Raw genomic sequence first — 27746 nt, 5'->3', positions numbered from 1 at the left:
TCGTGAAGCGAAGTTGATTTACAATCAAAGAAACGCGTTTGATAACAGGACAAAATTTCTTCAAAAAATTATTCATCCTAACCTAAAATGCATTATATTCAAGAAAAGTTAAATGCAAATATTGACGGATTTTCATGCAAATCGGAAGACTAATCCTACCAATTACATTCAATAAAATAAATGTGCAATCAAGTGCACAGATAAAGCACATCAATACAAATCAAGGCTTCCCTAATATAGCTTGAAGGGCTTAGAGAATGTGTGATTAGAGTTCATGGGTGATTTGAGAGAAATTGGAGATAATTTGCCAAGAATGAAAAAATCGTCAATTCGAAAAGATCGGGGGTCAAAAAATCCAAAATAGGTCTTGGCCAGTTGATTGTGGCCATTTCCTATTTTTTTTTGGATTTTTTTTTAAATTTTCAAAAGTTTCAAAATTTTAATGATTTTTAATGATTTTTTATTTTATTATGAATTTTTTAAGAGCTCACAAATTTTTTCTGAATTTTTCGTTACTTTTGGAATTTTTTATGGATTTTTTATATACTTTTTAATGATTTTTTCGAATTTTCCTTTTTATTAAATAATTTTTATTATTAAAATATTTTTCAGACTTGGTCAACGTGGCCCGCACCTCTCAGGAGTGAGTACACAGCAAGTGAAGAGAGAGATAGCCCCCGTAAACAGAAGAAAATATGAAGAGGGAGGAATGAAAAAGAAAAAAATAGCTTATGATGGTGAGAAGTAAGTTTTTTTAACTTTTCAAAAGTGCTGCAAAAATCACTTCAGAAATAAAAAGTTATTTCAGAAGTCGAAATTTAAAGTTACGAATCAAACGAATTTCTGCTTTCGAAGTTGCGTTGTCAAACGGATTTCCGTTCCAGAAGCATTTCTGAAACAGAAGTGTTATCATGCGCGCCCTATTCGACTGCTCTTCCTTCCGACATGTGCATAACGCCATGCCCCTTCTCTCTGTTTATTTCCTCCGTGGGAGTCGGCGATCAAGTCCAACTCTCTCTGTCTCTCTCACATGGCGCGTCCATGGATTTCGATTTGGACTTCCCAACTACACGCCCTATTTAATGGCGTCTTCCTCTCCATCTCTCTTCCCTGAGTTCCCCCTCTCTCTGCGCTTGCACTTCGCTTCCTTCTCCTCCTCCTTTTCCGTCGGCGTCATTTTCTCGGGAAAAAGAAAAATATCGGTGATTGATTGGGAGAGAGAAAAAGTATCTAGACGCCACCTCCTATCCTCTTACGTGGTGTCATCGCATTCGGCACTCTCCCACCATAAAAGTAAAGTGTAAAAGGGAAGAGGGTCGCACTCAAATTGACCGTGCTCGAGCTGCTGCTCACCAATTTCGCTTCTTGACTCCCTTTCCTGAGAGAGATGAGTAACCCAAAAATTTCTCTGAGCTCTCTTTTCCTGGGTCTTTGACCCCCGAACACGCTTCGCATTTAAAGCGCTCTCTATCTCCCTCTGTCTAACTTCCAACTGTTTTAGCCTCTGCCTAATTCCACCTCCCTTCTCTAGAAACCCTTTATCTGTCTCGCTTTAGTACACCAGTTTTGATTCTCTTCTGGGGTCATTGATTCATTTTGAAGCTCGCCCATGGACGTCGAATCTGGACCGAAGCCCGCGAAGTCGCGGCCACCGCCCGAACGAAGCCACAGATGCAGGAACATCTGCATTTCGCTGGTGGCGATCCTCGTCCTCATTGTGGTGCTGATCGTGATCCTGGCCTTCACCGTGTTCAAGGCGAAGCACCCCGTGACCACCGTGAACTCTGTAAAGCTCAAGAACCTGCAGGTGTCGCTGAGCGTCGCCCCCCTCGGGCTTAACCTGAACGTTACCCTAGACGTCGACCTCTCCATCAAGAACCCCAACAAGGTCGGCTTCAAGTACAAGAACAGCACCGCTCTGTTGAACTACAGGGGGGAGCTCGTCGGGGAGGTCCCTATCCCCGCGGGCGAGATATCGGCCGACCGGACGAAGCAGATGAACGTGTCGCTCACCGTGCTGGCGAACCGGTTGCTGTCGAACTCGCAGGCGTACACGGACTTCTTGTCCGGGGTCTTGACGCTCAACACGTACACGAAGATGTCTGGTAAGGTGACGATCATGGGATTGTTTAAGGTCCATGTGGTTTCCACGACTTCCTGCGATTTGAGTGTGTTTGTGTCCAATAGAACTGTGGGGGATCAACATTGTAGGTATAAGACCCAGCTGTAGTTGATTGATGTCTATGTTGGCTGCTTCTAGGATTTTATGGTGCACACGGGTCACTGTTTCTTCGGCCTCTTTACACTCTTTTCGGGTGGATATTTGTTGGGATAAATAAGTTATGAGTTCATAGTTGAGAATGGTATAGAGATTTTGTGCAGATTCTAGATTGGAATTAGTTGTTGTTTTGGAATCCATGTCTCACTTGCCTCCGAGTGTATCAATGTCATACATGTTGTTTTGGCATTATCTTCAATGACAAAAGTTGATAGATTTATCAGACATGCTTGAATGCAGACACGCAATTCCATTTGCATTGCACTTTTTTTGGCTTATATGGACGGTTATGTAGGACAAACGATATACTGGATGTACTTTCTCCTTTAAGTGCTTCAGCAGGACTACTTCTCAAATTATGTTCTCACTGCTTAGCAGTTAAAGAAAGGAATTTTGGAACTCAAGACGATTGCATCGAATTGTTTTATATACGTTACCAAAGGCAACTTTGCGTGAGCTGCTATGTCCTATTGTTCTGCCTGGAGATAACTTCAATTGAGTATTGGCAGTTATCATCAATTAGCATGGAAGGGCATGTTTTTGTGTTGTGTCCCGGAATTGCTGATATACTTTATATGTTGTCTCATTAATGAATGATAAAAGAAAGTCATTTGATGTGTGACCAAGTTTCGCTTTTTCATATCTTGGACTGAAACGAAAATTTAACTTCTGATGTCACGGAATTTATAAAGAGTTCACATCTCGTGTTTGTGCATCTTCAAAATGTCAGTTCATGTGACGTAAATCATTCTTTTATTGATCGGTTATGTCCAAGTTGTTGTAATAGCGGAAAATGGTAAGTGCCAAAGTGTATGAGTGTTCTTTGAGGCGAAGAAGAAATAAATATGAAGGTTCTCAATGGGTGAGGAGATTGAAATTAACAGGTAACCAGGTGAAACTAAATTATTTTTAGCATGCATAGGGATGAGACCGGGGTGACAATCTATAAACATGTCCTAGATTGAAACTTGCAGCTCTGTGCAGCTAGACCATGCAAATATATATATATTCAAGTGTTTGACTTTAAATGTTTGTTTTGTTGGTCAAAGGTGTTGTGAAATCATGATACTTTTTAGTTAATCCAATGATTGCTGTCACCAGTTTCTGAATGGAATTGATGCCTCACAAACACAAGCTCTATTCTTATGTATCTTGCTTGTTTTATTCCTAAAACCAATAAAACAAGTATAGCTTATTGTCACTTGCCAAAGCGTGGCATTGTTACAGTTGGCATCCCACATCAATAAGCATCTCTTTTAACCCTGAACTTGATTGTTGTATTTGAACATCCCACTTTAATAAGCGCCTCTTATGCTGAGATTTTCTAACAAAATAGCTCTTCATTGTTTTGACTTCATCTTTGTGAATCGACAGCGCTGTGGTGGGATTTGATGAAATTTAGGCACTCCATTTTTCACAGCTTGTTTTTAATCGGAGTAGTTGGCGCAATATTCCTTTGCATTCGTTGAGTTATGGAACTTAGAATCTAGATGCCACTCCTCAGTCATCTTGGTTGGTATCTGTTAGTATTCACGATCTGTCCTTGCTGCAAAGTATTGCAAGCTAGCACATTGCCTGCCTGATAAGAAGGAAGAACCTCCTGCAAGCTTGGAGGAGGTAGAATTTTTTCTCTGAACCAGTAGCTGATGTAGAAGAAGAACGAGTATTTTGTGTTGGTCATTACCATTTTGTTTTTCAGTTGGTCCCTGTTTTTACATTTTGCTCGATCTAGAGTCCTATCGGGCGAGTGGCTTTGCATGTTTGACTTGTTGTTGGCTCTATAGAATGCCCGGTGAAATTTTACTTGTCCATGTAAAGGCGACCTGCACTTAGCTAGTTACTGAAGAGTGTGTTGCAGTAGTAAACTTTAACGCCATTCAAAATGTGCATGAAAAATGGTTTCCAAGTCTTAATGGAGTACTACTTCCCCTAAAAGAACGTCTCAAGTAAATCTGAAGTTATTGTGCATGTCAAACTCCTGTAGAATTTGAGTCCGTAGTGAATCATACAAGTGGTAAAGAGAACAACAATGCGTCAATGAAATTTGACAAGATCAAAGCACATACAGATGGTTTGTACGCAGCTTCTATATGTCCCATAGTCTGCTTATAACTGTGTTGTGGGCTTTTGCTTAGTTTCTCTAGCAAATTCGGGCATCTGTCTGCCTTCGTAGCAAGTAATTCTGAAAGCTGAGGGCTATTTTTAGTAGATGATGATTGTAGTTCTCCTTATTAGGAGAAAGTAAGTGTGAATGCTGCATATTTAGAGGCAGCTTTTAGGATGATTTTTCTTTTCCCTGAATACTCGCCAAGACGGCTTTTAGGATAATTCAGTTGCCTGGTCCTGCTATGTCTCGCCTGTCCTGTCTCACTATAAACGTAAGCCAAAACCGGCATAAGCACCATAAAGCAAAAATATGGGGCGCATGACCAAAGATAAGCTCTGAAGTTGCTTGTTTCAAATGATTAGTGACATTCGTTGATGATCATCTGAAACTCTCTGGAAATCAAGTTAGACAGCAGAACTTGCCGGGTGGCTACTGCTTATCAAGCCTTCATTGGCAAGCCTAAGAATGAGAGAGTGAATGTGCGTGCTGATCATGGTAGAAATTTTTCATGTGATTTGAGTCCAAAGTCTGTTACACATGGGACGTGCGGATTCTGACGAAGACATTGCAGTGCGGGGAGAAAGGCTCCGAATCGTCCTCCGTCTTAATTCTACTGGAAATTTTGTGTTTAGGCATCATAAGTGAGGATCGAAGTCTGTTCCGCCTAGTGTTAAGTCTTCTTTGTTTGCAGACAGGCCCATGACCTCCTTGATTAATCGCTCTTGATTGATCGACTGACTTTGGTCAAGCTGAAACACTTACTTAAATCACAGAGTGCTTTGGGGGATATCTAGGAGGCCGTATTTGAATGTCAAATTGTAAGAAGGATAATCATGAGATCCACCGCCTGCTTAACGAAATTTTTACTCATTACGGGGTGATGAAACATCTACCTCTTGTAAACATCAAATTAGGCTTCCCAGATCATACATGCGAGTACCATAGTGGCCATGGATCAGGTTGTGAACCGGGCATAGTGGCCCGCGAATGACCCAATACACCAAACATGATCCGAGGCGGCTGGGCGTGTGACCAAGCACGAACCCTAGTGTTCTGGATCACTCCAAGATCGTCCTAAGGGTGGGTCAAGTAAATGATCAGATCCTATCTAGAGGATTCTATAAAATAAGAGAGGAGAATGGTCTCACAAGGGATGTGATAACTTCTATAAGACAAAACAAGGGAATCCAAACATGCAAGACAAGGCATGTAGGACAAAGGGGGAAAAGACAAGGACTAGGAAGACAAAGGGTCTCTCACTTGTATATATAAAAGGGTCATCCCTTCATTTGTAACACACGCAATTCATGATACAAATTCATGCTTCTTTTCCATATCCTCTCTCTCCTTGTATGACCTTTGTATCGCCTCTGTGTGGGAGAGAGAGAGAGAGAGAGAATAGGTTGATCCGGAAAAGTTTTCCTAAGGCCACACGGATGTGGAAACGCAAAATACAAGCGATCCGTGGCACGAGGCCATGGCAATGTCCATCTCTTTGCTGTCGCCTACTTCATCATAGCCCACGGCCATCGACAAGCAAGCGCATTGTCGTGTGGATATGTTGTGTCCCCTGAAACATGTTCTCGTACATACAATACGACATTCCATGTAACAGTTGGTAGGTGATCCAGTGCATTAAACGTTCCAACCTGCCACCGCTCCATAAAAACCTCTCTTCATGCGTATGCGTCGTGCAGCGTCCCTTGGTCCTTTTCTTCATATCCCCGTCATCTCTCTGCCTCAGGTTGTTTTTCTGTCGTCATTTCCTCTCTCTCTCTCTCTCGCGAGCGACGAACGCCCATGAATGAGCCATGAACACTGAAGAGGACGACCAAGCGCTCGCCGCCAAAGGCCAAGTCTCCATTAGAGGACGGCGTTGCCTCGTATTCCTCCTCGCGGCGCCTCTCCTACTCCTCTTCCTCCTCTCCGCCATCGCTCTCGTACTCTCCCTCACCCTCCTCAAGCCGAGAGACCTCACGACCCGCGTCGTCTCCGCCACCCTCAGCGGCATCTCCCCCAGAGTCGCCTTGATTCCTGTCCTCAAGGTCGAGCTCAACGTCACCCTCAAGCTCATCCTCCTCGTCCACAACCCCAACCACTTCGGCTTCAGGCATGGGCCCGGCAAGAGCATCGTCTTGTACCGAGGAAGAAAAGTCGGTGAGGCGGACGTGCTTCCAGGGGAGATCCCCGCGAGGAAGTCGGAAGAGATGCCGGGCAGGATGATGCTGGAGGTGGACAGAGTGGTGGCAGAGGACATGGTGCTGCTGGTGAGGGATGTCTTGGGTGGGGAGCTTGTGGTCGAGAGCAGGACAAGGATTCCGGGGAGGGTGAGGCTGTGGAAGGTGTGGAAGAGGCACACGGTGGTGACGTCGGAGTGCCGGTACGCGATCCGGGTGCCGGCGATGAGGATTCAGAGCCAGGAGTGCGAGTACGAGACCGAGTTTTGACTTTGTTAGAACAGGAGTTTTTGTCTGATGCCTGGGACAAGAGGTTCATTAGTCACGGATGATCTCTGTCATGCTTAATTAAACTACACCCTGCAGATATTCTCTTCCCTCAGTAACACACTTTCAAAGTGAGGCACTAAAGACCATCGTATTCAAAATTAATGTAACCACTTACTGTGATTCCCTAAGATATAAACAATCCCTCAACTTATCATGAATCGTACATACATGATTGATTTGGCACGATTGATTTTGTCCACGGCATCATACATAGACCAGAATGACTCGTACGCGTCCTTTCTCGCGTGTTCGGTTTCATATCTCGTGTGTTTGGTTTCATACGTCGTATCGTTAGTTTTGAAAGTCTGAAAATTAGGAATAGCACGTTAGCTCTGTCCCACATTCGAACTGCTTCCTGAAGCAGAACCGCGCCTGTTAGAACTAGTCATTGCTCTTGACATAAGAAACAGAGAGGGCTTTCAACAGAGAGTCCAAAGGCACACGCCTTTGTTCATCATAAATTCAGCAACGGGAACTGTTACTTCTGCAAAGTCGCACATTTTGGCTTAACCAAACAAGACACTTTTCCAAATCGATCTCCACGCAGAAAGTTCGATACCCAATTACGTAACAATATGACGACATTACAGGCTGGTAAAGATGGGTATGATATCAATTCCCACTCCGGCGATCCGCGACGATGGGCACTTTTTTTTCAGAATGGATCCTTAGAATGATGGTTGCCGAAGAAAGATCACACCACAATGTACTTCAATGAAATAAGCAAGTTTTGCCAGAATGCAATGCCAAGAACACGAGTTGACTGTACAACGTAAGCAGCATAAGCATGGTGGGCAAAGCGTAAGACAGACTTGTTATTTGCTTAAGATATATTCCTAGAACAAAAGGCTACTAAAATGCTAACGATCAGAGTTTCAAAACGAGCACATTTACTTAATGAAGTTAGTACCGCTGTTAAGTACAGCCTGCAGCGCGAGCTGGATGGTGATCAAAACAGAAGCTTTTTGCATGTGTCCAAACTGATATTCCTAGACCCCATCGAAGACTTCATGGGAGCGTCGGGGCAGGTCTCAGCAATGCCATTCAATAGGAGCTCCGAATGAGGAGTATTGCATCTAGCGAAATCCCAGCCTGCGCCCGAAATGCTAGCGGAAACTTCTTCCATCCGATTCACGATGACAACTTCCCAAATAATATCATACACCGAATCAACAATCTCTTCGTCGGATGGAGCGCTCGAACAGTTCATGTGAGTTCGATCTTCCAAGCTACTCGCGAAGCCACCGAATTTGAGGCGGCGCGCAACACTGCTTCTCCATTCATCGAGGCGCTTATCGCATCGGGGTGCCAGCAACAAATCTTCTGGACCAGGCGCAAACGGGTCAAAAATGCTGTCTTTAGGCGTGTGAGGGCTACTGGTCTGATGGACATGAGCAAGCGCTTGATCATCTTTTTCCCGGGAAGAATCAAGGACATCTACTCCCAACATCATCTCTGGCAGAGCGGGTGGGCATTTGGTTCTCACAAAAACTTCCCCATCCTCTCTGTCAGTATCAGGAGTATTCGGCCCAAGATTATCTCGATCTTCCTTGCCAATCATAGCAATTTGCTCCGAGACCTGCTGATTAGCATCGATAACTCTTAAAAGATGCGACTTTTTCACAGACTCTGCACATATGAAGTCTTCACAGTCCCCGGTTAAATCCGCAGTTCCTCCAGAACCCATATAAACCTAGAACGAAGTACACAATCGCTGCTAAACGCACAAAAAGAGTCGCATTAGGTCAGCATCAAAATGCTCCTGTTCTGGAAACTAATACACAGAAACTCATGAATTGCTTCTGTCGAGATGAAAACCTAGTTCTTTTCTTCCCACGTTAAACAACAAAATTGCAACAGAGATACCCACCAAATTAAAAAACGCAGAAACACAGTTTTCGAAAGAAATCATCAACCCACAACGTGAAAAATCCAACGGCGCGAGCGCAAGAGGGGGAAATTTCGGAACTGGGTAGCTTCATGAACCCAAAACAAAACCAAGAGAAGACGAGAAGCAACCTCCTAAGGAGGGACAACTAAGGAAGACATACCTCGTTCTCAGGAACTCGACCGAGACCGAGAGGGCTTTGGGGGATCGTCTTCTTAGTTTCTTGTGGGAGTTTCCGAAGTAGTGGAGAGCGAGCGCGAACCCGGATCGAGTCCCCAATGGCCAGCTAAGTTAAAAGAGAGGTCGAGAACTCGAAGGGCTGTTCCTCGTCGTTTCGGTAGGAAGAGAAAACGGACACGGCGTGCTTTCTCTCCTGGTAGCTCGCGTCTAATCCGTCGGATTCGAATTTCTTGCGGATCGATTCACGGTGACGATGACCCCTCCACCTCTTCCGTAGATTTCGCATCCCCCAACATCTTCGACGTGTTTTTTTGGTTTGTGTGCCGAGTTCGGAGAAATTCAGAAAATCGCGTTTTCTTTTGGGTTCTTTAATGTCGGATAATGGGATTGCGTTGCCGATGCCGACCATTTTGCTTATTCGGACCGAAAACCGCACGTGTTAAAACCCAAAATTCACTCGAGCATGATAGATATTCGACTTAGACCAGTCACATGGACCCGTCTTTAAGCGGATCATAAATGACTCGATCCAATCAAAATAGATCAATTGAATTCATATATCGAAATCAATTTTATATTTTATGTAATTTAAAAAGATTTATACCCAAAATAAGATGAGAGTATAAATCTAGCAAACGAGAGATAATGAAGAGAGAGTCATAGATGCGGGATGCGTCTAAGTAAATTTTAAATTTCATTACGACTCACTTAATATTTATATTATTTTTAAGCCTATTTATTTAACTAAGCCAACTAATAACTCAATTCACCGTATATAAATTAACAAAATAATTTATAACCCATTTTGATGTATCTAATTAGACTTCGATCATGGCCACGGCGCCATATTGGAGATCTTTTGGATACGCTTGGACGAAGGCCTTCAGAGCTTGGTACGGATAACGTCACGAATGGACGGAAGTCTAGAAGGTGCGGATGGTCAAATGGAGTGAGCTTTGATTGGGTCAAAACTCAAAAGAGAATTCGAAGCTTCTAATCTCGACCAGAAGCATGCCAACATCAAAATAGCTCTTCTAGTATCTCGAACTCTAGATACCTGAAAACTATTCACTCTCTTATTGCGATGAATGCTAGACGTCAGCGGTGGAACAGATTCATGAGCCCATAATTCATGTACGTGTTTAGATCGGGTCGGGTCCACGTGGGTCCCACCCCCATCTACGACCGGATCCTATGATCAACATCCAAATCGAACAAAGCGGGGGAGAAACGACGGTGAAGATACCCAAAAACGAGTTGATTGTGTTTCGAGGAAATTAAGGGAGAGAAGGGTCAAACGCGTGTCGTCCCGCACATGCCCATAAAAGTCGCGGTTATGCACAGAGACCCCCAGGCCCCATCCAATCCAATCCATCGTCCAATGCCCATCATTCTCCTCTGAAGAAAACTGTGCTCCGATCATGGAGGTTGCTCCAGCGACACAGGCCAACGGCTCCTCGTCCTCCTGCCGCCGCGCGCTCGGCGCCAAGTCCGTCTCCTTCCGCCTCCACTCCCCGAGCCTCAACTCCCTCCGCCTCCGCCGCACCTTCGACCTCTTCGACAAGAACGGCGACGGCATCATCACCCCCGAGGAGCTCTCCCAGGCCCTCGCCCTCCTCGGCCTCGACGCCGACCTCTCCGACCTCGATTCCATCCTCCGGTCCCATATCAAGCCGGGCAGCGACGGCCTCAGGTTCGATGACTTCGTCGCCCTGCACCAGTCCGTCGACGAGGCCTTCTTCGGCGGAGGAGGAGACGCCGACGACGCGCCGGCGTTGCGGGAGGAGGCGGATCTGAGCGAGGCGTTCAAGGTGTTCGACGAGGACGGCGACGGGTACATCTGCGCGCGGGAGCTGAAGGCGGTGCTCGCGAAGCTGGGGCTGCCGGAGGGGGAGGAGATAGGGAGGGTCGAGCGGATGATCACCTCCGTCGACCGGAACCACGACGGGCGCGTCGACTTCTTCGAGTTCAAGGACATGATGCGGAGCGTCCTGGTCAACAGCTCCTGAGTTGTACTTAGAAATCTCGATCAGGAATCATAGACGAACTGCGATCTGTCTTCTTCCCGTTCCAATAAATGCATTCGCATGTAATAATCGTTCAAATGTGACAATGTTTGATCTTCAATGGTACTGAACCAGACAGGTACGTCTGATCCTTCGCGAATCCCGATGTTCGATCGCTCGATCTTTCCATCGTTACCCCGCTGAATTCTCTTCCTCGTCGTTCGATCTGTAATTACAATTAGTTCTGCACGAGAAGATTCGTGCGCTGAGCAGAAATGTCTGCTTTCGACGAGTAGAAGATCCGTAGAGTACGCAACGCAGGAAAAAAAATCGTTGACCGAACGGCTTTTTTGACTGAGTTGGGCGGTGCATTCAAAGCCGAGCCGTGGAAAAATTAATGGCGCATTGAATGATTCCGAAGGAAGGCGCTGGCGGTCGTGGCGGTCGTTTTCATCAACGACAGCGGACGGTGAAGAAAGTGGGCGGGAGCGGAAATAGCTAAATTTTGAAAATAGATGGTAAATCTCATCATGTCTTTTTTTTTTTTGGGTAATATTAGTTTTGCGAATTTTGATACACTGTAGTTCGATCATAGTCTAGAAGTTACACGACTTCTATTCGGAAAAAAAAAATCAAATGCCATCGAGAATATTACCTCTCTTCATGGTTCGAAAAAGCAATTGCGGAAATAAGCGAAGGTCGTTTTGTTTAGGCACCAATCTCGATTAGTTCCGTGAGCCACGGCAGATGCCACATAAGCATTCTAGGTGGGGAAAAAAAACAACAACCGGGGGATGTTTCCATCTCTCAAGCGAAAGTTTGTGATTTTTTTCTTTTTGAAAAGCCACCAAAAATACCGAACTATGCTCAATGCGGCACATGGACCTTGAACAATTTTTGTGTGACATCAAAAACTCAAACTGTGCTCTCTCTTACATATTTATCCTAAACTTTTTGTGTGGCACAAAAATCCCAAACTTGTACCTATATAACACATCTTACCTCTGTTAAGATTCCATCAAATGATTTTTCAGTCAAAACATTGTCGTTTTTATTTCACTTAAACCACGTGCGGGCCATGTCAATATCGTTTGCCAACATACATATAGGCCGATTTTTAAGGGTGCTCATTGACAGGGACCTAGAGGGAATGTGTGATAGTAGCAAAGTTTGGGATTTTTTCTTTATGGTTGTTTTACATGGGGGTTGTTTTAAACGTGGGGTGTTTTTCGGTCAATAAGTTGGTGCTCGAGGCAACAGAAGACCCACCCGTGTCCGTTGATTTCTCCACGAAATTTGATGAATCCGAGGACCAGACGCGAAACCCATCACTCTCGTCGCTCCTTAGGCTAAGCGAATCGGCCAAGCCCAGTCCTTTAGTAAAACCTAGGGTTGGAGATTCCTATAAGGGCAACCTTTGACCATGCTTGGGTTTCTGCAATTGGGATTGGAGATTTCATTTTCCTTCTCATTTCTATTAAGATTGCTTGTGTTACCTGATAAATGATGTTTTGTTTGATGGATCGCCCAAATTAAAGTTAGTAATCTCATGCAGGAGTCGGTGAATTTAAGGCGCGATTAAGAAGGGTAGACAAAAATTGGTAACAAATAAGAAAATTCGATTGTTTAAAAGAAATGAGGTCGCTAAGTAACTCAAAAAAAAAAAAAAGTTGACAACAATAAATCAGTTAGTACCTTAATTAGAGGATAAAAGTCAATGAATCACTCTAATTAAGACTGGTGATTCTAAAACGGTTGGTAAAGTCAAAATGTTGATAAGAAATGCAAACACAACTTTATAAACAATAGGTTTTTGTAAATTAAAATTATCAAACACTGGTGGGCACAATACTTGTTTACAATAACAAAGCATTGTTCCGGTTGATAATTAAACGGGACTAAAGTTGGTGAGTAAGATGGCGAGCAGCGTTAATTTAGGTCAATAATCTCTAAAAAAACAAAGAGTTAATAAAGGTAATGGGTTGCTCATCAATATAGATAAAAGTTATTTTATAGCAAATTTTTCACAAGTGTACCAATTTATGATTTTTGATGGTCAAAAAAATAGTTTTGGGTAAATTTATCACATGTGTACTAGTTTGGAGTTTTTCAAGGTAAAAAAAATAGTTTGGAGGATAAATTTATCACATATGTATTAGTTTGAGATTTTTCGTGGTCAAAAAATCAGTTTGGGATTAATTTATTACTAATGTATTATTTTAAGATTTTTCGTGATATTAATCTTTTTTTTTATCAATAGTTTTTCTTATCTTCGCCAATAATTGGACCGTCAACTTCGGCTTTTAAGGGGAAAAAAAAAAACAGAATCTTGAGAATTTTAGAGTACTTGATAATGTTTCCGGTGTTGTCCGCTATCGAGCTGAAGGATTCGGTCGGCGCGGTCGATTTCTGGGAAATACAAAATTTTCAACGAGGAGATTCCAAATTTGCACGCGACCCGATCCCGACAAGATTTGTTTGTTGTATCATTACTTTATATTTCGCCAGGCGATTCGCGTTTTGCCTTGTCCGATGGCTAAAGTACAAGGGCACTCCGATTACGTCATATATAATACAATTAGCGGACGACATGATTGCGCTTGAAAAATTACGAGGTCCTTTCCTGCCTAATCACCACGCCAGGAAAATACAGAAAGAAAATGTTCGTTAATTCGTTGGCAAGATCTTTTTCTTTTTGGTTTTTTTATGCTCGGGGTTGTGGCCACGTCGGCTCTCGCGCATCTCGATCGATCCGCTCCTCCGGGCATGTCAATTTCCGCACGCCCCCATCAGTCCGCCTCTCGGGGCGATTTTAAGGGTGCGTTCTTGGACATCGTTCACAGCCTGGTTCGTTCGGAATTTTACTCTTATAAAGAGAAGCAAGCTTTCTTGCTCAAACCAATACTTTATCGCTTGTTTTTTTAGGCTCCGTTTATTTAGTGAATAATGAACCATTTGAATGTGTGACTCATATACTTATTCTGATTATTCATCTTGTTTTTTGGAGTTTGTTTTGTTTATGAAGTTGTCTGGGATTTGTTTTTGTTTGTAGTTGAATTACGATATTTTTCTTATGTATTTCGAGAAAGTGAATGAAATGTTATTTTGAAAAAAAAAAACAATTTGAAAAACCTTTTTTTCTTAAAAATGATCTCTCATATCGTTTGAAATAATTAGCCAATGAAAAAAATTTAGTATCGATAATAATATATGCCTAAAGAACGATGATTTTTTTTTTCGTTCATCTTTATATTTTTTTATGAAACAAATGGAGTTTTGAAAAATTAAAAAAAATAGTGATTTTATATGCATTCTGCTCGCTTCCATAAAACAAATGATCCGTGAAAAGGCAGAACGCTCTCAGCTGGGGAGAGAGAGAGAGGGAGAGAGAATGGGTGGAGTCGTCTTCCTGGTGGAGATGTGTTGGTCCTTCGGAGTGATAATTGTATGCAGTTTGGTGCTTCATGCGGGCAACATTCTATGGCTGAATCCCAGAAAGCTGAGAAGAAAGCTCTCAGAGCAAGGCATAACGGGACCGCCGCCGCGCTTTTATCAAGGCAGCATCGCCGAGATGAGAAGCATCGCCACCCGATGCAAGCCCGAACCGCTCCCTCGAGGCCAAGTCTCTCACGGCTGGGCTCGCTCCATCTTCCCGTATCTCCACCACTGGGCTCTCCGCTATGGTAATGCCTCTTCATTCTTCTTCTTCTTCTTCTACTTCTAGGGGAGAACCAATGCATACTGTTTTTTTTTTTTTTTTGGTTGGGGGGAGTCGGGAACCAATGCATGCTGTTACTTTGTTTTAGGAGGAGCGAGCACATGTTGAGTCGGTAAGTCACGGGCCATTGTTATTTCCTGCGCTGTTGTAGCTTCTTGGATGTTACTGCAAGTCTGTGAGATGAGATGGCTCCTGTCCAAAACGAATCGGCTGGACTGATGAGACCCGATTATTCATGCGATCACGAGTTGCGTTGTCCTCAAATCGACATCTGCATCTACCTCGGCATGCTCACCAGTCGAAGCACTGCCACAGCGACAATAAACTTAGTATCGCTCCGTGTAGCAATCACCCGGTTGAATATCGACCATACCAAGATAAGTGATCTAGAGAGCCATACAACTTAAAATGGCTTGGTTATTTCATCTTGAAGCTCGAGGTATAGATAGGTTTGATCACGATCTGGCATGATTCAACGTGGATATCAGACAAGAGGATGTCATCCCTGAATTTGTTGCCATGTCGATTATGTTTACCGCTCCCTTGTTTCGAAGCTACAACGTCCTGTTGTTCCAACCCTTGACCATTAGCTTTAGCCTTAAAACGATGTCAAACGAAGTCGCCGCTCTGTAGCACAAGTATCAACAGATCACTTTGAAGGTCCTTAGTTCTTTTAATGATCACTGAATATCATGAAACTCTTGTGATCTTGATAATATAGATGGCCATATTGGTTGGCTGGGGAATTTTCACATACCATTCATGTAATAGCCTGTTCCATCCCGGACTTACGTACTGGTTTTTCTATGCAGGCTCGCTGTATATGTACTCGACGAGGCAGCAGGTGAACTTGTGCGTGAATAGGCCGGATTTAGTGAAGTTTTTGAACTTACAAAGGCCTTTGGATTTGGATAAGCCGTCAACCCTAGTAAAGACGCCGAATCCTTTATTCGGCAAGGGCATTATGAGGGCCACCGGACAAAATTGGGCTTCTCAGAGAAAACTAATTGCTCCACAATTCTTCCTCGACAAAGTTAAGGTAATAAGATAGAACTCGATCTGTTCGGTTGGTATAAACGGGGATTCAGTAATGAGGTACTTCAATGTTCAACCATGCTGTATGGCGATCCTATAGAGAAAAAAGTGTTTACCGCTGCAACGTGAAACAGGAGATAGTTTGTATGCAGGGCATGATGGATTTGATGGTTGACTCGACCATGGCAATGATCGAGAAATGGGAAGGTATGATTTTACAGAGCGAGGAAACAGCGGCCGACATCTATATAACTGAAGACGTGAATAGTCTGTCCGCCAATGTCATCGCAAGGGCATGTTTCAGCAGTTCTTACGCGGAAGGTAGGCAGATCTTCGCCAAACTGAGGACTCTTCAGCACGCCTTAGCAAGGCCCGATCGATTGTTTGGATTCCACAATCTTAGGTATGTAGTTTCTCTTGATGTCCGGTCTCCGTGTACTAAACAGATTAATTATATTGGCAATGGATACTCCCTTTCATGGCATTCTCTAGATTTCTTCCTTCCAAGGCGAACAAAGACTTATTGCGGATAAGGGAAGAGGTCGACTTGCTGATACTGAAGAGGGTTAGAGCTCGCCAGGAAGAAAATCAGAAGGCTCTAAAGCCTGAGAAGGACCTGTTGCAAATGATCCTTGAGAGTGCTGATGCCAACGGCGCAATGAACGAGAAAGCATGCGATAGTTTCGTTGTTGACAGTTGCAAGAACATCTACTTTGCAGGTCACGAGACAACCGCTACGACCATCTCTTGGAGCTTGATGCTACTCGCCGTGCATCCCGAGTGGCAGGACCGCATCCGCTCTGAGATCTTGGAATTCTGCGGAGATCGGCTTTGTCACCGTGGTTCCCTAGACTACGAGATGCTTCGGAAGCTTAAAGTTGTAAGTGTTGTATGATTCGGCTTTTGGACCTCACGCGGGCTTGGCCTACAGTCTGGGAACCTTGAAGGAACACAAATCAGAATATCAGTTCTATACTTTCCGATTTGAAAACTTCTCACATGTTAAATTACTGCATCTTAAAGATTGAACACCGTCGCCCTAACGGTCGACGATTAGTCTTTCTTCGTGGCATTATCATGACTTCCCATATGGTTCATTTCTCCTGGTGAATTTTGTTATGCAGCTGACCATGGTGATTCAAGAGACATTGCGCCTCTATGGCCCCGCGATCATACTGGTGAGAGAAACCATGACAGGGATCAAGCTGGGAGAGATTGACGTGCCCAAAGGCGTTGTCCTCTGGACATCGATCCCCGCACTGCATCGGGACCCTGAGAACTGGGGTCCGGACGCCCTCGAGTTCAAGCCGGAGAGGTTCAAGGACGGGGTGTCTGAGGCTTGCAAGCATCCTCAGGCGTACGTGCCGTTCGGGTATGGAAGCAGACTCTGCCTGGGACAGACTTTCGCGATGCTGGAGATGAAGATCGTCCTCGCCCTTATCCTGTCGCGGTTCTCGTTCTTGCTGTCTCCCGAATATCAACACTCCCCGGTTTTCAGGATGGTGCTGGCGCCGGAACACGGGATGAGACTCGTCGTGAGGAAAATCTAAATGGCCATGGATTCCTATTTCTCACCATCAAGACAACGGGCTGAATCCCGCGATCTGTTTCATGTCCCCAAATAATGAATCCGAGGATGCAAATAGTGTATAAGCACTGTTGTTCACAGAGATTTTCTGATACTTCACGGTTCCTAGGACCGAGTTGAATTTGCTATTGACTGACTTTACTTTTAGATTCTATGTACCTTGACGGCCCCGGTCAAAACCAAGTTAATAGCTAATTTAGCAGGACATTATCGAACGGATCGTGGCTACATGATCAATGAGCAGACCGAGCTGGGCCGAGCTGCGCGAGCCAGACTTGAGAAGGAAAATGTCTTTCCAATAAATTAAACGAAAAGTTCTTTCTTTCTTTTTGGTATGAAAAAGGGCTAAAGCTGAGTACGAAAACTAAAGGTGGCGAACCTATTATCCTAATCTAATCACCTACTAAAACATGAAGTACATCTCTAGGAGGTAATGAAAAGAATCTAGTATTCAAACACTCATCGATTCCAAGATTTGCAAGCTAATCAGCAGAGCCATTTTCTTCTTGAGAGTCATGTTGCACTTTAAACTCAAAGTGAGAGTTCATCAATCTTCCGATAACTTTAAGCAAAGCAGGGCCACCATTATCGATCGTAAGTTTTGGATTAATAAGATCAATGGTGATTTTAGAGTTGATCTCAATGATGAACTTATGAAAATCAAGTTATTTTGTGAAGTTGAGTCCCAACCACAAAGCCCAAAAGTTCTTGCGTCGACGAACATATTCTAATGAATGCGGTAAAACCACCAAGCCAATCATCCCCTTCATTTCTGAATAAACCCCATTAGCATCCAGTCTAATTCACCCGGAAGGTAGAGGATCCCATCTAACCATAACTGGAGAAGTGCATGAGCCACTTTACGACATGAGGACTTATAGCTTACTTTGAATATTTAGCGATTCTTATCGCAAGATATTTAACCCCTGAAAAGTTCCTGAAAAAGAAATTAATATTTGGCATTTCTGTTCATGGACGTATATAGTAAGCAATGCGAACAAGCAGCATAAGAGCATGTACAAGCATTACAAAGGTACAAACTACTTCCGAGTAGTGTCCTCAATGATTGTCACTTGTATTTCTAATTTTGCGACATGCTGTTTATCATCCTCTTCTTACGAGGATTCTTCCCTCTCGTAGGTGTTTGCCTCATTGTACCGTTGATTTCAACGAGTTTTATTATTGCAAACTAGCAATATAATTCTTCCAATTAAGTATACCCTACGATGAATTTTATTATTTTCTCTTAATATGAACTAATTACATATAATATCTCCCGATGTTGTATCGCGACGACAATGAGGAATTTTGAACTGTATCGAGTTCTTGTATCTGACATTAATTCATAATTTAAACTAAGAAATCCGCTCTTTTTTCGTTTGGAAGATGAAGATTTATATGAAATGGATTCGATTCAACGAATTATTTATACTGAAATAACTACTACACAAACGTAAAAAAGTTCATGTCCATGCAACGCACGTGTATACTTCTTAGTAATAAAAGAAAGCGAAACAAACAAGCGACATGGATAAAGGTATCTAAGCTCGCTAGATACTAAGTAACAAAAGGGCACAAATTAAAACTATAAGGCTATTAGACCCACAAAAAAAAAAAAAAAACTATAAAACTATGTTTGGTAGTCAAGATAAAGGCCGAATAAAATAAAATCTATCTTATCTTGTGTTATTTGTCCAAGACACGATAAGATTAGATATAAGAGGGATATAACTTAGATAAAAATATCCCATGCAGGCGGTGTGATAAAGGTGAATAAAATATCTTATGTGCATGGTACAAAAACTTCTTGAATAATAAACTTCTTAAATTAATAGATTTATAATAATGCTTAAGTTCTAAATAAAAAAAGAAGACTAAAGAACAAGTAAAAATAACAATTTTTATTTTTTATTTATTCCTATTTTTATATCTTTCTATCCTATAATGCATATTCTATCTATATGTGTTGCATACGTTAGGTACATTAGTATAGTGTATTACTTAATAAATTATATATATAGTGTATTACTATATATATATATAGAGAGAGAGAGAGAGAGAGTTAAACAATGAAGGAGAACATCCCAGATTTCATATGCACAGATTCAAACTTGAATAGCATATTTCTAATTTGGCGCAAGGAGATTTCTTAAAGAAACCCTACTCTCTTCTTCTCCTTCTGGACCGTAGCTCTAATTCACATTGAAGCTTCGTGACTCCTCCGTAACTCTTTGATTCACGTCGAGGTTCCACAAAAATGGTGAGTGAGTTGAACTTCCTTCTCCTTCATAACTCTGTGGTTCACGACAAAGGTTCACGGAAGCAACAATAGAGTTGAAGTTCCTTCTCCTCCCTAATTCTTTGGTTCACGTCAAAGTTTCACAAAAGCGATAAAAGAGTCAAAGCACTATACTTTTTGGGATTGCCAACATATAAAGATCATGCTTTTTGTCTCTTACTAGTTTTGACATTTGTTAGGTGACTTATATACCCATTTACATTTATTGTCATAATCGAACCTGCGACTCTAAAATGTTGTATTTTTGCAATTAAGTTTTAGATCGCACAATACTTGTGGGTTGGTTAGTGGGGGGTTGTCTCCATTTGCGGATTTATGGTTTCTTTAGCTATGTAGCATGTACAACTTCTACGGTATATGTTCATGCATTTTTAGGTTCATTTACACCGATATGCTATTCCTATAAAATAATGGATAGTAGGAAATGAAAATATCTAGCTATATCACTGTAATTAACCAAACAATAGATAAGATATAGTAAAATCTCTAAATTTCACATCTTATCCTATTCGGTATTACTCTGATTAGAAATTCACACGATCAAATACTACCGAAGTGATTTCATTTTATACATTCTTGTTTGTTATTTACGTTGTTATTTAGAGTTCAGAGCTAGCGACGTCATCTTTCTTCTTTTTCTTTTTTTGTGCTTGTAGCAATTGAGGGTCACTTTCGATGATTGATTTAAAGCCTTATCTAATTAAATAAATAGAAAAATTAAAATAAGAAATAAGAAAAAGAAACAAAGGCATTATTCTAACCGAAAATCGATTAACAAAGTAGCCCAAAAAAGGACGCAAAGTTATGGCCGATGGGCTTGGAGTTGTGGGCCGCGGTGGCCCATGCTGAGCGTAGCCCGAGGCCCGCTAAGTGTTGAATGAAATAATATATTGTCTTCGTCATGACAAAACTAATGATGGCGAAAAGAAACTAATTCTCTTAATCAAGAAGCGTTAATCACATGCTTAGATTAATAGGAAGCTGACAGATATTATACTGAGGACACCTGTCCGGGCTGCATTTAGAACGGGCATTCGGCTACAAAAACCTAACCCAATTCTCAGAAATAATTACGCGTCGAGCTTTAATTTATATATCTGCCAAACTCGAAACATACACATTAAACCCATCGGGGACTTGGAGACGGCCCTGTTATAAATCACGTGAAAATCAAGGCTCAATGCTCCACATATTAAATATTTATAAATGTGATTAAAAAAAAAAATTGCCAGCTCAATTTTCTTCCATCAATAGATTTTAGGGATAAGTGCACCAGCAATCCTAAAACTTGTAGGTGAAAATGTAATTGAGTCCTAAAACTTTCAAAAAGTACAATGAAATCATAAAACTTATCAAATTGATGGAATCGAGTACTTTCAGTTAACACCGTTAATTTGTCTAATAAAAAATGCTAACGTGACATTTTTAAATTAATTTCTCTATCTTATGTGGCATCTTTTAATTATTTTTTCAATTCTTATTTAAATCAAATTAAAAAATTTTAAAAAGACTAAATTATTGAATTTAAAAAGCTAAAGAAGAAAGAAGAAGAAAAAAAGTGCGTGTGTGTGTGGGGGGGGGGGGTCACCACCCATCTTCGAAGGGGTTAGTAGAGGTCATCGGCCATGGGCGATGGTGGCCGGCCCATGGCAAGGCCCACCCTAATCTGGGTGACGTTGGCCCTCCCTTAAGGCTGGTGACCATCACTTGCCCCTGGTGAGGCGCCGCCAACCTACACGAGAGGCGATGCCCATCACTAGGCTCAAGTTAGGCATGATTGGAAACCATGATAGGAACCTTGCTAGGCCAAGCAAGGCTTGCCTAAATATGGGTTGAGGAAACCTAGAGCTAGGTGATGCGGGCCCTAAGGAAGGGCCGCCTAGCCTGGGGCTGGCGAGGGTCAACTACCCTCGCTCATGTCCGGCAATCGCGCCTCACCGGCGAGGTCCTGCCCTGCCCCCTTTTTTTAGCATTTTAAATTTAATATTTTAGTCTTTTTTTTGTTTTTTTAATTCAATATAAATAAAAATACCACATATAGTAAAAAAATTAATTTAAAAATACGACTTTAGCAGAAGGACTCAATGGCACTAATTTGATAAATTTTAGAACTTGATTGCATAAATTTTAGGATTCAGTTGTACTTTAACGCTAAGTTTTAGGACTTATGGTAAACTTATCCCTAGTTTTTCCAGTACCAAGGTCGTTTGTCTTTTCATGGGAGAAAAATAACTTGAAAATAGGGGGACGAAGCTTCTTCACATGCTTAGGAGCTAAGGACGGCACGAAGCTTCAAATGTCGCTGTCGCCGTCAGTGAGAAAAGGCTGGATACGGTAACAGTCGCCAGTTACGCGTGGAGGGGGCCCAGGCCCAGCCCACGACAAAAACTGGGGAAATTGCTTGGTTTTGTACTTTCTTGGACGTTGTCCTTACCTTTACTAGGGAGTCGGACACGTCCAACAAAACGGCCGAAGTCAATACAACGAAACGGGTCAGTTTTAGGGCGACGATGGATTACATGCATGATGTATGTGCGTTAGTTATCAATCACGATCGGGACTTTAAACGGATTATTTCGATCGACACCGGAGTCTCCTTTCGGATCGCGTGGTGCTGCGGCAACGAAGAAAGAGAGAGCGAAGCGACCCTTCGATGGAGGTTCGCAGAAAGACGCCTTAAGAAACGTAAAGGGAAGTGCTGATGCTACCGCTGTGATCTTCATCGTTGTTAGGGATGAGCGATTCTAGGTTCCGTTCAGGGTGAAACCTATCCTGTCACAAGTTTTAGGATCAAATTCAGAGTTCTATATGAGAACTAGCCAATTTCCCTTTTATTCGTTTCATTTTTAAGTTAAGCAAAATAAATTTAAACGCAACAAGAAAAATGAAAGTCGTTTTATTTGTCAATAGCAACAATTCATGAAGATGAATAAGTAAAATAAAAAGCAACAATAAAAAGTTTAAAACACGTAACATGAAACCTAAATTACAGAACTTTGACTCTCTCCAAATTCTAACCACCTGAAAATCAAAAGAAACAACAAACTAAAAAATAATTGTGAAATCCTCACCACTTATATTCATTCCATTTCAACTCATAAACTCTATTTATTGATGATAATCTCCTCATTAAGACGATCCACGATTGAAAAAAAGAGATTAAATAAGAACATTCACTCATTAAATATACAAAGGAATTAAGATATGAAAATATAGAGGAAATTCCGAATAAGGATTTGAAGTGTTTTTGTTTTCTCAAGTAAAAATTTGAAATGCCCTTATTTTTTTTTTGAATAAGGGCTTGAAGTGGATCTTGTTTCAAATAAGAGCTTAAAGTAGCCATGTCGATCTCAAAGAAGGCCTAATCTCACTAACTAGTCAAGTGCATTTCCGTCCTTTACTCTCTCTTTTTTTTCTTTTTTCCTTTTTGTGTTTTTCCTTTCCTTTTCTGGCCACCGACGATGCCCGGAGAGGGCTGATCAAGGTCCTCGAAAGCCACAAGCTAGGGTTAGTCTAGCCTAGACGTTGTTTTGGTCCCAAATCATAATTTTTACATTAAATCTTAATTAAAGCCATGAGCAAGGGTCGCCGACCAAAGGCTCTGCCTGTAATTTTTTTTTTCTACAAACTTTTAAGTTTTCTTGTTTTTTATTATAATGTCAATAAAATCTAAGTTAAAATTGTGTTTAGTTAAAATTGGATTATTTTACTAGCCAGCAAGGTCAAACCTTTATTTAAAATGGCCACACCCACTTCAGCCCTTAGTTGAAATAAAGATCGCTTTAAGAATTTATTTAAGAAAACTATAGCACTTCATATCTTTATTTGAAATTTCCTTAATAAACATTACTTACTAGTTCTTGATTCTCGGTTCCCGATTCAATTCCTCGGGAATCGAGAATCAAATGCCATAGTATAGATAAAAAATATGAAATCAAGAATTGGATTGGATCTTGTTAGAACTTAAAATCGGACCGATTTCCACCCATATGATTTTTTGCGATTCCCGATTTTACCGTAAAACCATGCTCCTCCCGTTCGCCGTCTCGGGGATTCGGCAACGAACCTTGGCGCAATTTGGGTGTTCACACTACGTTTTCACTTCCACTTTACACATACCACCAAACGTCAATGGAGCTTCTCCATGTGTCCTCAATGATCAATCATGGACCTTCTCATGTCACGTCCGACGGAATTAAATATTTAAAAAAAAAAAAAAAGATTCTTGTCTGCTCCGCATTTGAAATCTTAAGCCCAAACGGATGCTTTGACAACTCGCATACCCATTTTTTGTGTCGCCTTCATTTGTATCTTTTCATGTTTAGTATCGAGTTTATCTTCATTTGTCCTTTTTCTTATCCCCGGTCTCGAATGATTGGCTTATTTTAAAGCCACATCGATACGAAAAACGAGCAGAATCATGCCGTATTTGATTTTTTTTATTTTATAATCGATGTACAAATCACATTTCAAATTAGCACTTATTTAAAAAGGACGGCGAATGAGAGTTATCATTGCTTTTTTTTTTTTTATCTTTTTCCACGTTTAATCTTATATGGTAATACCTCAAGATAAGTTAAATGTCTTTGAGTGAGACTCTTAAAAGACTTCCACTTTAGTAAAGTTTGTGGTTGAATCACGTTTTTTTGCCCTTGAAATGTACTTTGTGGTTGGAGATATGTGCATTGAAGCGACGTCGTCTTGTTCTAAAACCCCATCGATGGAGTTTTGAAGAGCCGCCACGTGCTGAGAGCCAAATCACTGAGCCCTACCCAACAATGGATGCAATGAGTGGTACACTTGATTTGGCCAAAATCAACGATCTCCAGATTGCCTCCTGTACTTTCATCGAGAAACGAAGCCACCGTCTAGGTCCCATAAAGGTCCCAAATTTAAAGGATGCATCACAAAGCTATTATGATCGCCTGAAGAGACATAAAGGCAATAGCCAACTCGATCTCGGACGACATCTTGGTGTTAATTCATCGTGAAGTATTGTCCGGTCTGCTTTAGGGTGTCCCATAGCGGCTCTTATGATTTTATCCTTTAATGGAGATGTAGGCGCTTTCTCAATAGATCGTCCATCATGGTAATGCTTTAACGTGAGCATACTTAACTTTGAAATTTGAAATAAAAGATTGCCGTTTGAAAAAGGTATCTATGTGCATTAATTTTAATTTTTACATACATATACGTAGGCACGCTCTTATGTTCGATGCGCAATCAGCTTTCTTTATCATATTAAAAGCCTGTCAAGAGCCACTCCTTGTCCAAGCCCTTTGCCTCAAGTGACCACTTCTTGTCCAAGCATGCCTTCATCAAATCGACTTGCTGCACAAAAGTAGGAAAATTCCAATAATACCCCTTTCTCGACAGTCGGGGAAAAGGCCCCGGGTGTGCGGACAGAATGTAGAACAATACAAATTCGTTTCCTCGCGTCGACAAAAGAGTTTTAATGGACACGGGGCTATGCTCGCGTTCGGCATCGCCGTGTTTGTGCATCTACACGTCTATGCCTCGATCGCGTGTCGTGTGCAAAATGAGTGGTTCCACCATTGAAAGGACTGGACTAGAATGCCTTCTAATCTAAGTATCTATTTATCCAGCTTTTTTTTTTTTTTTTTTTTTGGTCGAAGTTTATCCAGCTTGTTCGGAAGGTGCATCACGCCACTTTTTCCAAAACCCTTAAAGCGACATTGTCCTTTTTCGTGTAAATGAACACCCACAGGACCATAGTGGAAGAAGACTATTGCATCTTTTGGTGACATTAGATGGGGTTTGAAATTGGGTCGCAGCTCCAGTAGCTTTCATTTGTAGTTTGATTCTTTAAGATCTAGATTTCTCGAATTTTGGGACAAAAAAACCAGAATTAAATGAACCGCTCTTGTGTGCACTCAGGCGATGTGAACACCGGGTCCTTGATTGTTACAAAAACAAAATATTATAAGCATATTGTAAGGATGTCAATTTAGTCATAAACTTTTTAGTTTGACTAATTTAGTCCTAAGTATGTTGATAATTTACCAATGTAATTATTCCGGCCCATTTTGAACGAAAATCATAGACGTGAACGCCATCTGGCAGTCTTATGCGGCATGGCAGGTGCTAACGTAGATAATTTTTTAAAATTTTCTTAATTTTTGCAATTTTCACAGCTGAAGGTCGTGTGACCCTTGGTGCTACCTCACCTGGGCTGCCCGAAGGCCGACGAGATCCGGGTTCATCGGCTCCGAAGCTTCCTATTTGCTTCTCGGTCATCCTTATGCTTGTCCTTTTCTCTTTCTTTCTGTTTTTATTTTTCAAAGTTCTATACGAAGAATCCAGTCGAAAAGAGTTTACCAATCACGCTTTGCATTTCACGAAAACCGTTCACTTAAAGCATGTGCATTTCCTCCAAAAATTTCTCCAAATGCTTAATCGAAAGCAGATAACATTCGACAAGGTCCGAACTGCCGGTACTTCTCCTCTAGCCAGAAACAAAAAAAGAAAGCAAAGGAGTAGGAAATTATAAATTATTAAAACAAATTCCATTAGTGTAAAAAAATTGTCAAGTTATAACGTGGTGCGATGAACTTTTATGAATATGTGGACATTCACACTTTGGCTCGATTGCGAGGTTAGCCTGAAAGAACTACCATCATCATCGTTTGCAGAGAAATGGTACTTCTTCGAGACAGCCCTTGAACAAAACCAAATCATCCATGCCTGGACATGGACATTACCAACAATTGATCTCATCGTAAATGACAAAAGGTGAAAAGAACTTATGATCATTACTCATGATGTCCATGATCAGAAGTCAGACGATCTTCCAACAAAACCTTGACATCTTCGAAGGCAAGATCATCCGGGCAACAAAAAAAAAAAAAAAAGGGACAAGGTCCAAGAAAGGTGCTAATTGCGATGAAATGATATGTTTACTCACCTTTTTGTTTTCTGACATTATTAGGGGATTTCAAGTTCAAGATACCTTACAAGCACTATCGTCTTCTCACCGCGGGCATTCATAATCAACACCTAATCAACGGTTAACGTTTTAATTAGTGTTGAGATTAGACCCAACTCTGCTTGGGCTGGAAAAAGCACTCGTGCCCGTCCCGTTTCAGATGGCGATCTCTCAAATCGAAGGTGTCCAAATTGCGTGATCAATCAAAAGACTTGCCACGGAAGGTCACATGAATTGATTAACACCAGTCCAATGTACTCGAAGGTGGTCGGAGGTTTCTCGCTTTGTTTTCTTGTGTATGATTGGGAATTCTCAGTAATTAGGGTACACTAAAATTTGTTTTGTTGTTAATTACTATCGTAATTCCCAGTACATTACCAATCATACAAGAGCACGTATCGGTCATTACGATATCCTTCGCTTTCGAAAGGTGCCGTCTGGCCTACTTATCGTCTTTCGATGGATTCATCTAATTGAATGGAAAGTTTAGACGATTGGCGGGTAAAAAGCTCGCGGTCGCAAGAGACGGAGCTATCAATCTGCGTGCATAAGCATTTACAATAATTAGCGAGTGTATTATCAAGAAATGAACGTGATTCCCCGAGCCAGAGTGATTAGGATTAATCAGAAGATTGTAATTTTTCTCTCAATACGTATTATCTCGAGCTCCGATCGTTTTGCACACCGACATACTCTCAATTTTGATGGTAATTACAGTTAGTAAAACTACAAGCGCCAGGTGTTCCGAATAATTAGTAGAGGCGGATTAAGAAACATGTTCTTTTTGGTCATTAAATTAACACAATAATTCTGACCCAAAAACAGAATTAACTCGATGATTATGGGGTTCCGACTTAATTAAATCTAGAAACATCAGAAATCACATCTGAGGCACAGGAAAATCGATGTTTTTTCTAGTCATTTGTAATCGTAGGTTAATTCATAAAATTACGTGGTGAAATCATCACATGGAAGGAAGGTTTAGAAAAAAAAAGGCTGATAAGGAAGGTGGTTTAAAGAGCCATTTATGGTGAATTTTGACGTTCCTTCGATTTTAAACGAGTCTAGTGTCTTTTATATTAGCGATACAACGGGATGTGAGATAAAGATTAATAGATGGTTGATCTATTGTGAACGTTTCGGCTTTTGGTGATTTCCGGTAAATGTGCCATGGGTTACTCGTTTGAAATTTTT

At 41.6% G+C, this 27746-nt stretch overlaps 5 protein-coding genes across 7 annotated transcripts; 4 read left to right on the top strand and 1 right to left on the bottom strand.

The window, feature by feature from the left end:
* The first annotated feature begins 944 nt into the window (after positions 1-944).
* On the top strand, positions 945-2470 carry LOC115752521. Its single transcript, XM_048283179.1, has one exon. The coding sequence runs from the start codon at positions 1610-1612 to the stop codon at positions 2228-2230; it is 621 nt and encodes a 206-aa protein (XP_048139136.1). The 5' UTR covers positions 945-1609; the 3' UTR covers positions 2231-2470.
* A 3381-nt stretch (positions 2471-5851) lies between these two features.
* LOC115752520 lies at positions 5852-7028 on the top strand. Its single transcript, XM_030690737.2, has one exon. It carries the CDS (start codon positions 6197-6199, stop codon positions 6830-6832), a length of 636 nt encoding a protein of 211 aa, XP_030546597.1. The 5' UTR covers positions 5852-6196; the 3' UTR covers positions 6833-7028.
* A 563-nt stretch (positions 7029-7591) lies between these two features.
* Positions 7592-9288, bottom strand: LOC115752517. 3 transcript variants are annotated; one of them, XM_030690735.2, is made up of 2 exons: positions 8944-9288; positions 7592-8609 (listed from the first exon to the last, which is right to left on the bottom strand). In XM_030690735.2, exon 2 carries the CDS (start codon positions 8577-8579, stop codon positions 7842-7844), a length of 738 nt encoding a protein of 245 aa, XP_030546595.1. In that variant the 5' UTR covers positions 8580-8609; positions 8944-9288; the 3' UTR covers positions 7592-7841. The 3 variants fall into 3 exon arrangements, with proteins under 3 accessions (XP_030546595.1, XP_030546594.1, XP_048139135.1); XM_030690734.2 differs by having other exon boundaries at positions 7592-8606; positions 8944-9287; XM_048283178.1 differs by lacking the exon at positions 8944-9288 and adding an exon at positions 8680-8900 and having other exon boundaries at positions 7592-8648.
* A 1013-nt stretch (positions 9289-10301) lies between these two features.
* Positions 10302-11180, top strand: LOC115752522 (calcium-binding protein CML42-like). Its single transcript, XM_048283180.1, has 2 exons — positions 10302-11081; positions 11118-11180. Exon 1 carries the CDS (start codon positions 10382-10384, stop codon positions 10967-10969), a length of 588 nt encoding a protein of 195 aa, XP_048139137.1. The 5' UTR covers positions 10302-10381; the 3' UTR covers positions 10970-11081; positions 11118-11180.
* Positions 11181-14359: 3179 nt separating this feature from the next.
* Positions 14360-17373, top strand: LOC115752514 (cytochrome P450 714A1-like). The gene is made up of 5 exons (XM_030690730.2): positions 14360-14649; positions 15497-15723; positions 15872-16122; positions 16212-16599; positions 16844-17373. The coding sequence occupies exons 1-5, from the start codon at positions 14385-14387 to the stop codon at positions 17267-17269; spliced, it is 1557 nt and encodes a 518-aa protein (XP_030546590.2). The 5' UTR covers positions 14360-14384; the 3' UTR covers positions 17270-17373.
* The last annotated feature ends 10373 nt before the right edge of the window (positions 17374-27746 follow it).

Source organism: Rhodamnia argentea, chromosome 7 (genome assembly GCF_020921035.1).
Source record: "Rhodamnia argentea isolate NSW1041297 chromosome 7, ASM2092103v1, whole genome shotgun sequence".
NCBI lineage: Eukaryota > Viridiplantae > Streptophyta > Magnoliopsida > Myrtales > Myrtaceae > Rhodamnia > Rhodamnia argentea.
This window is presented reverse-complemented; position numbering and strand designations above follow the sequence as displayed.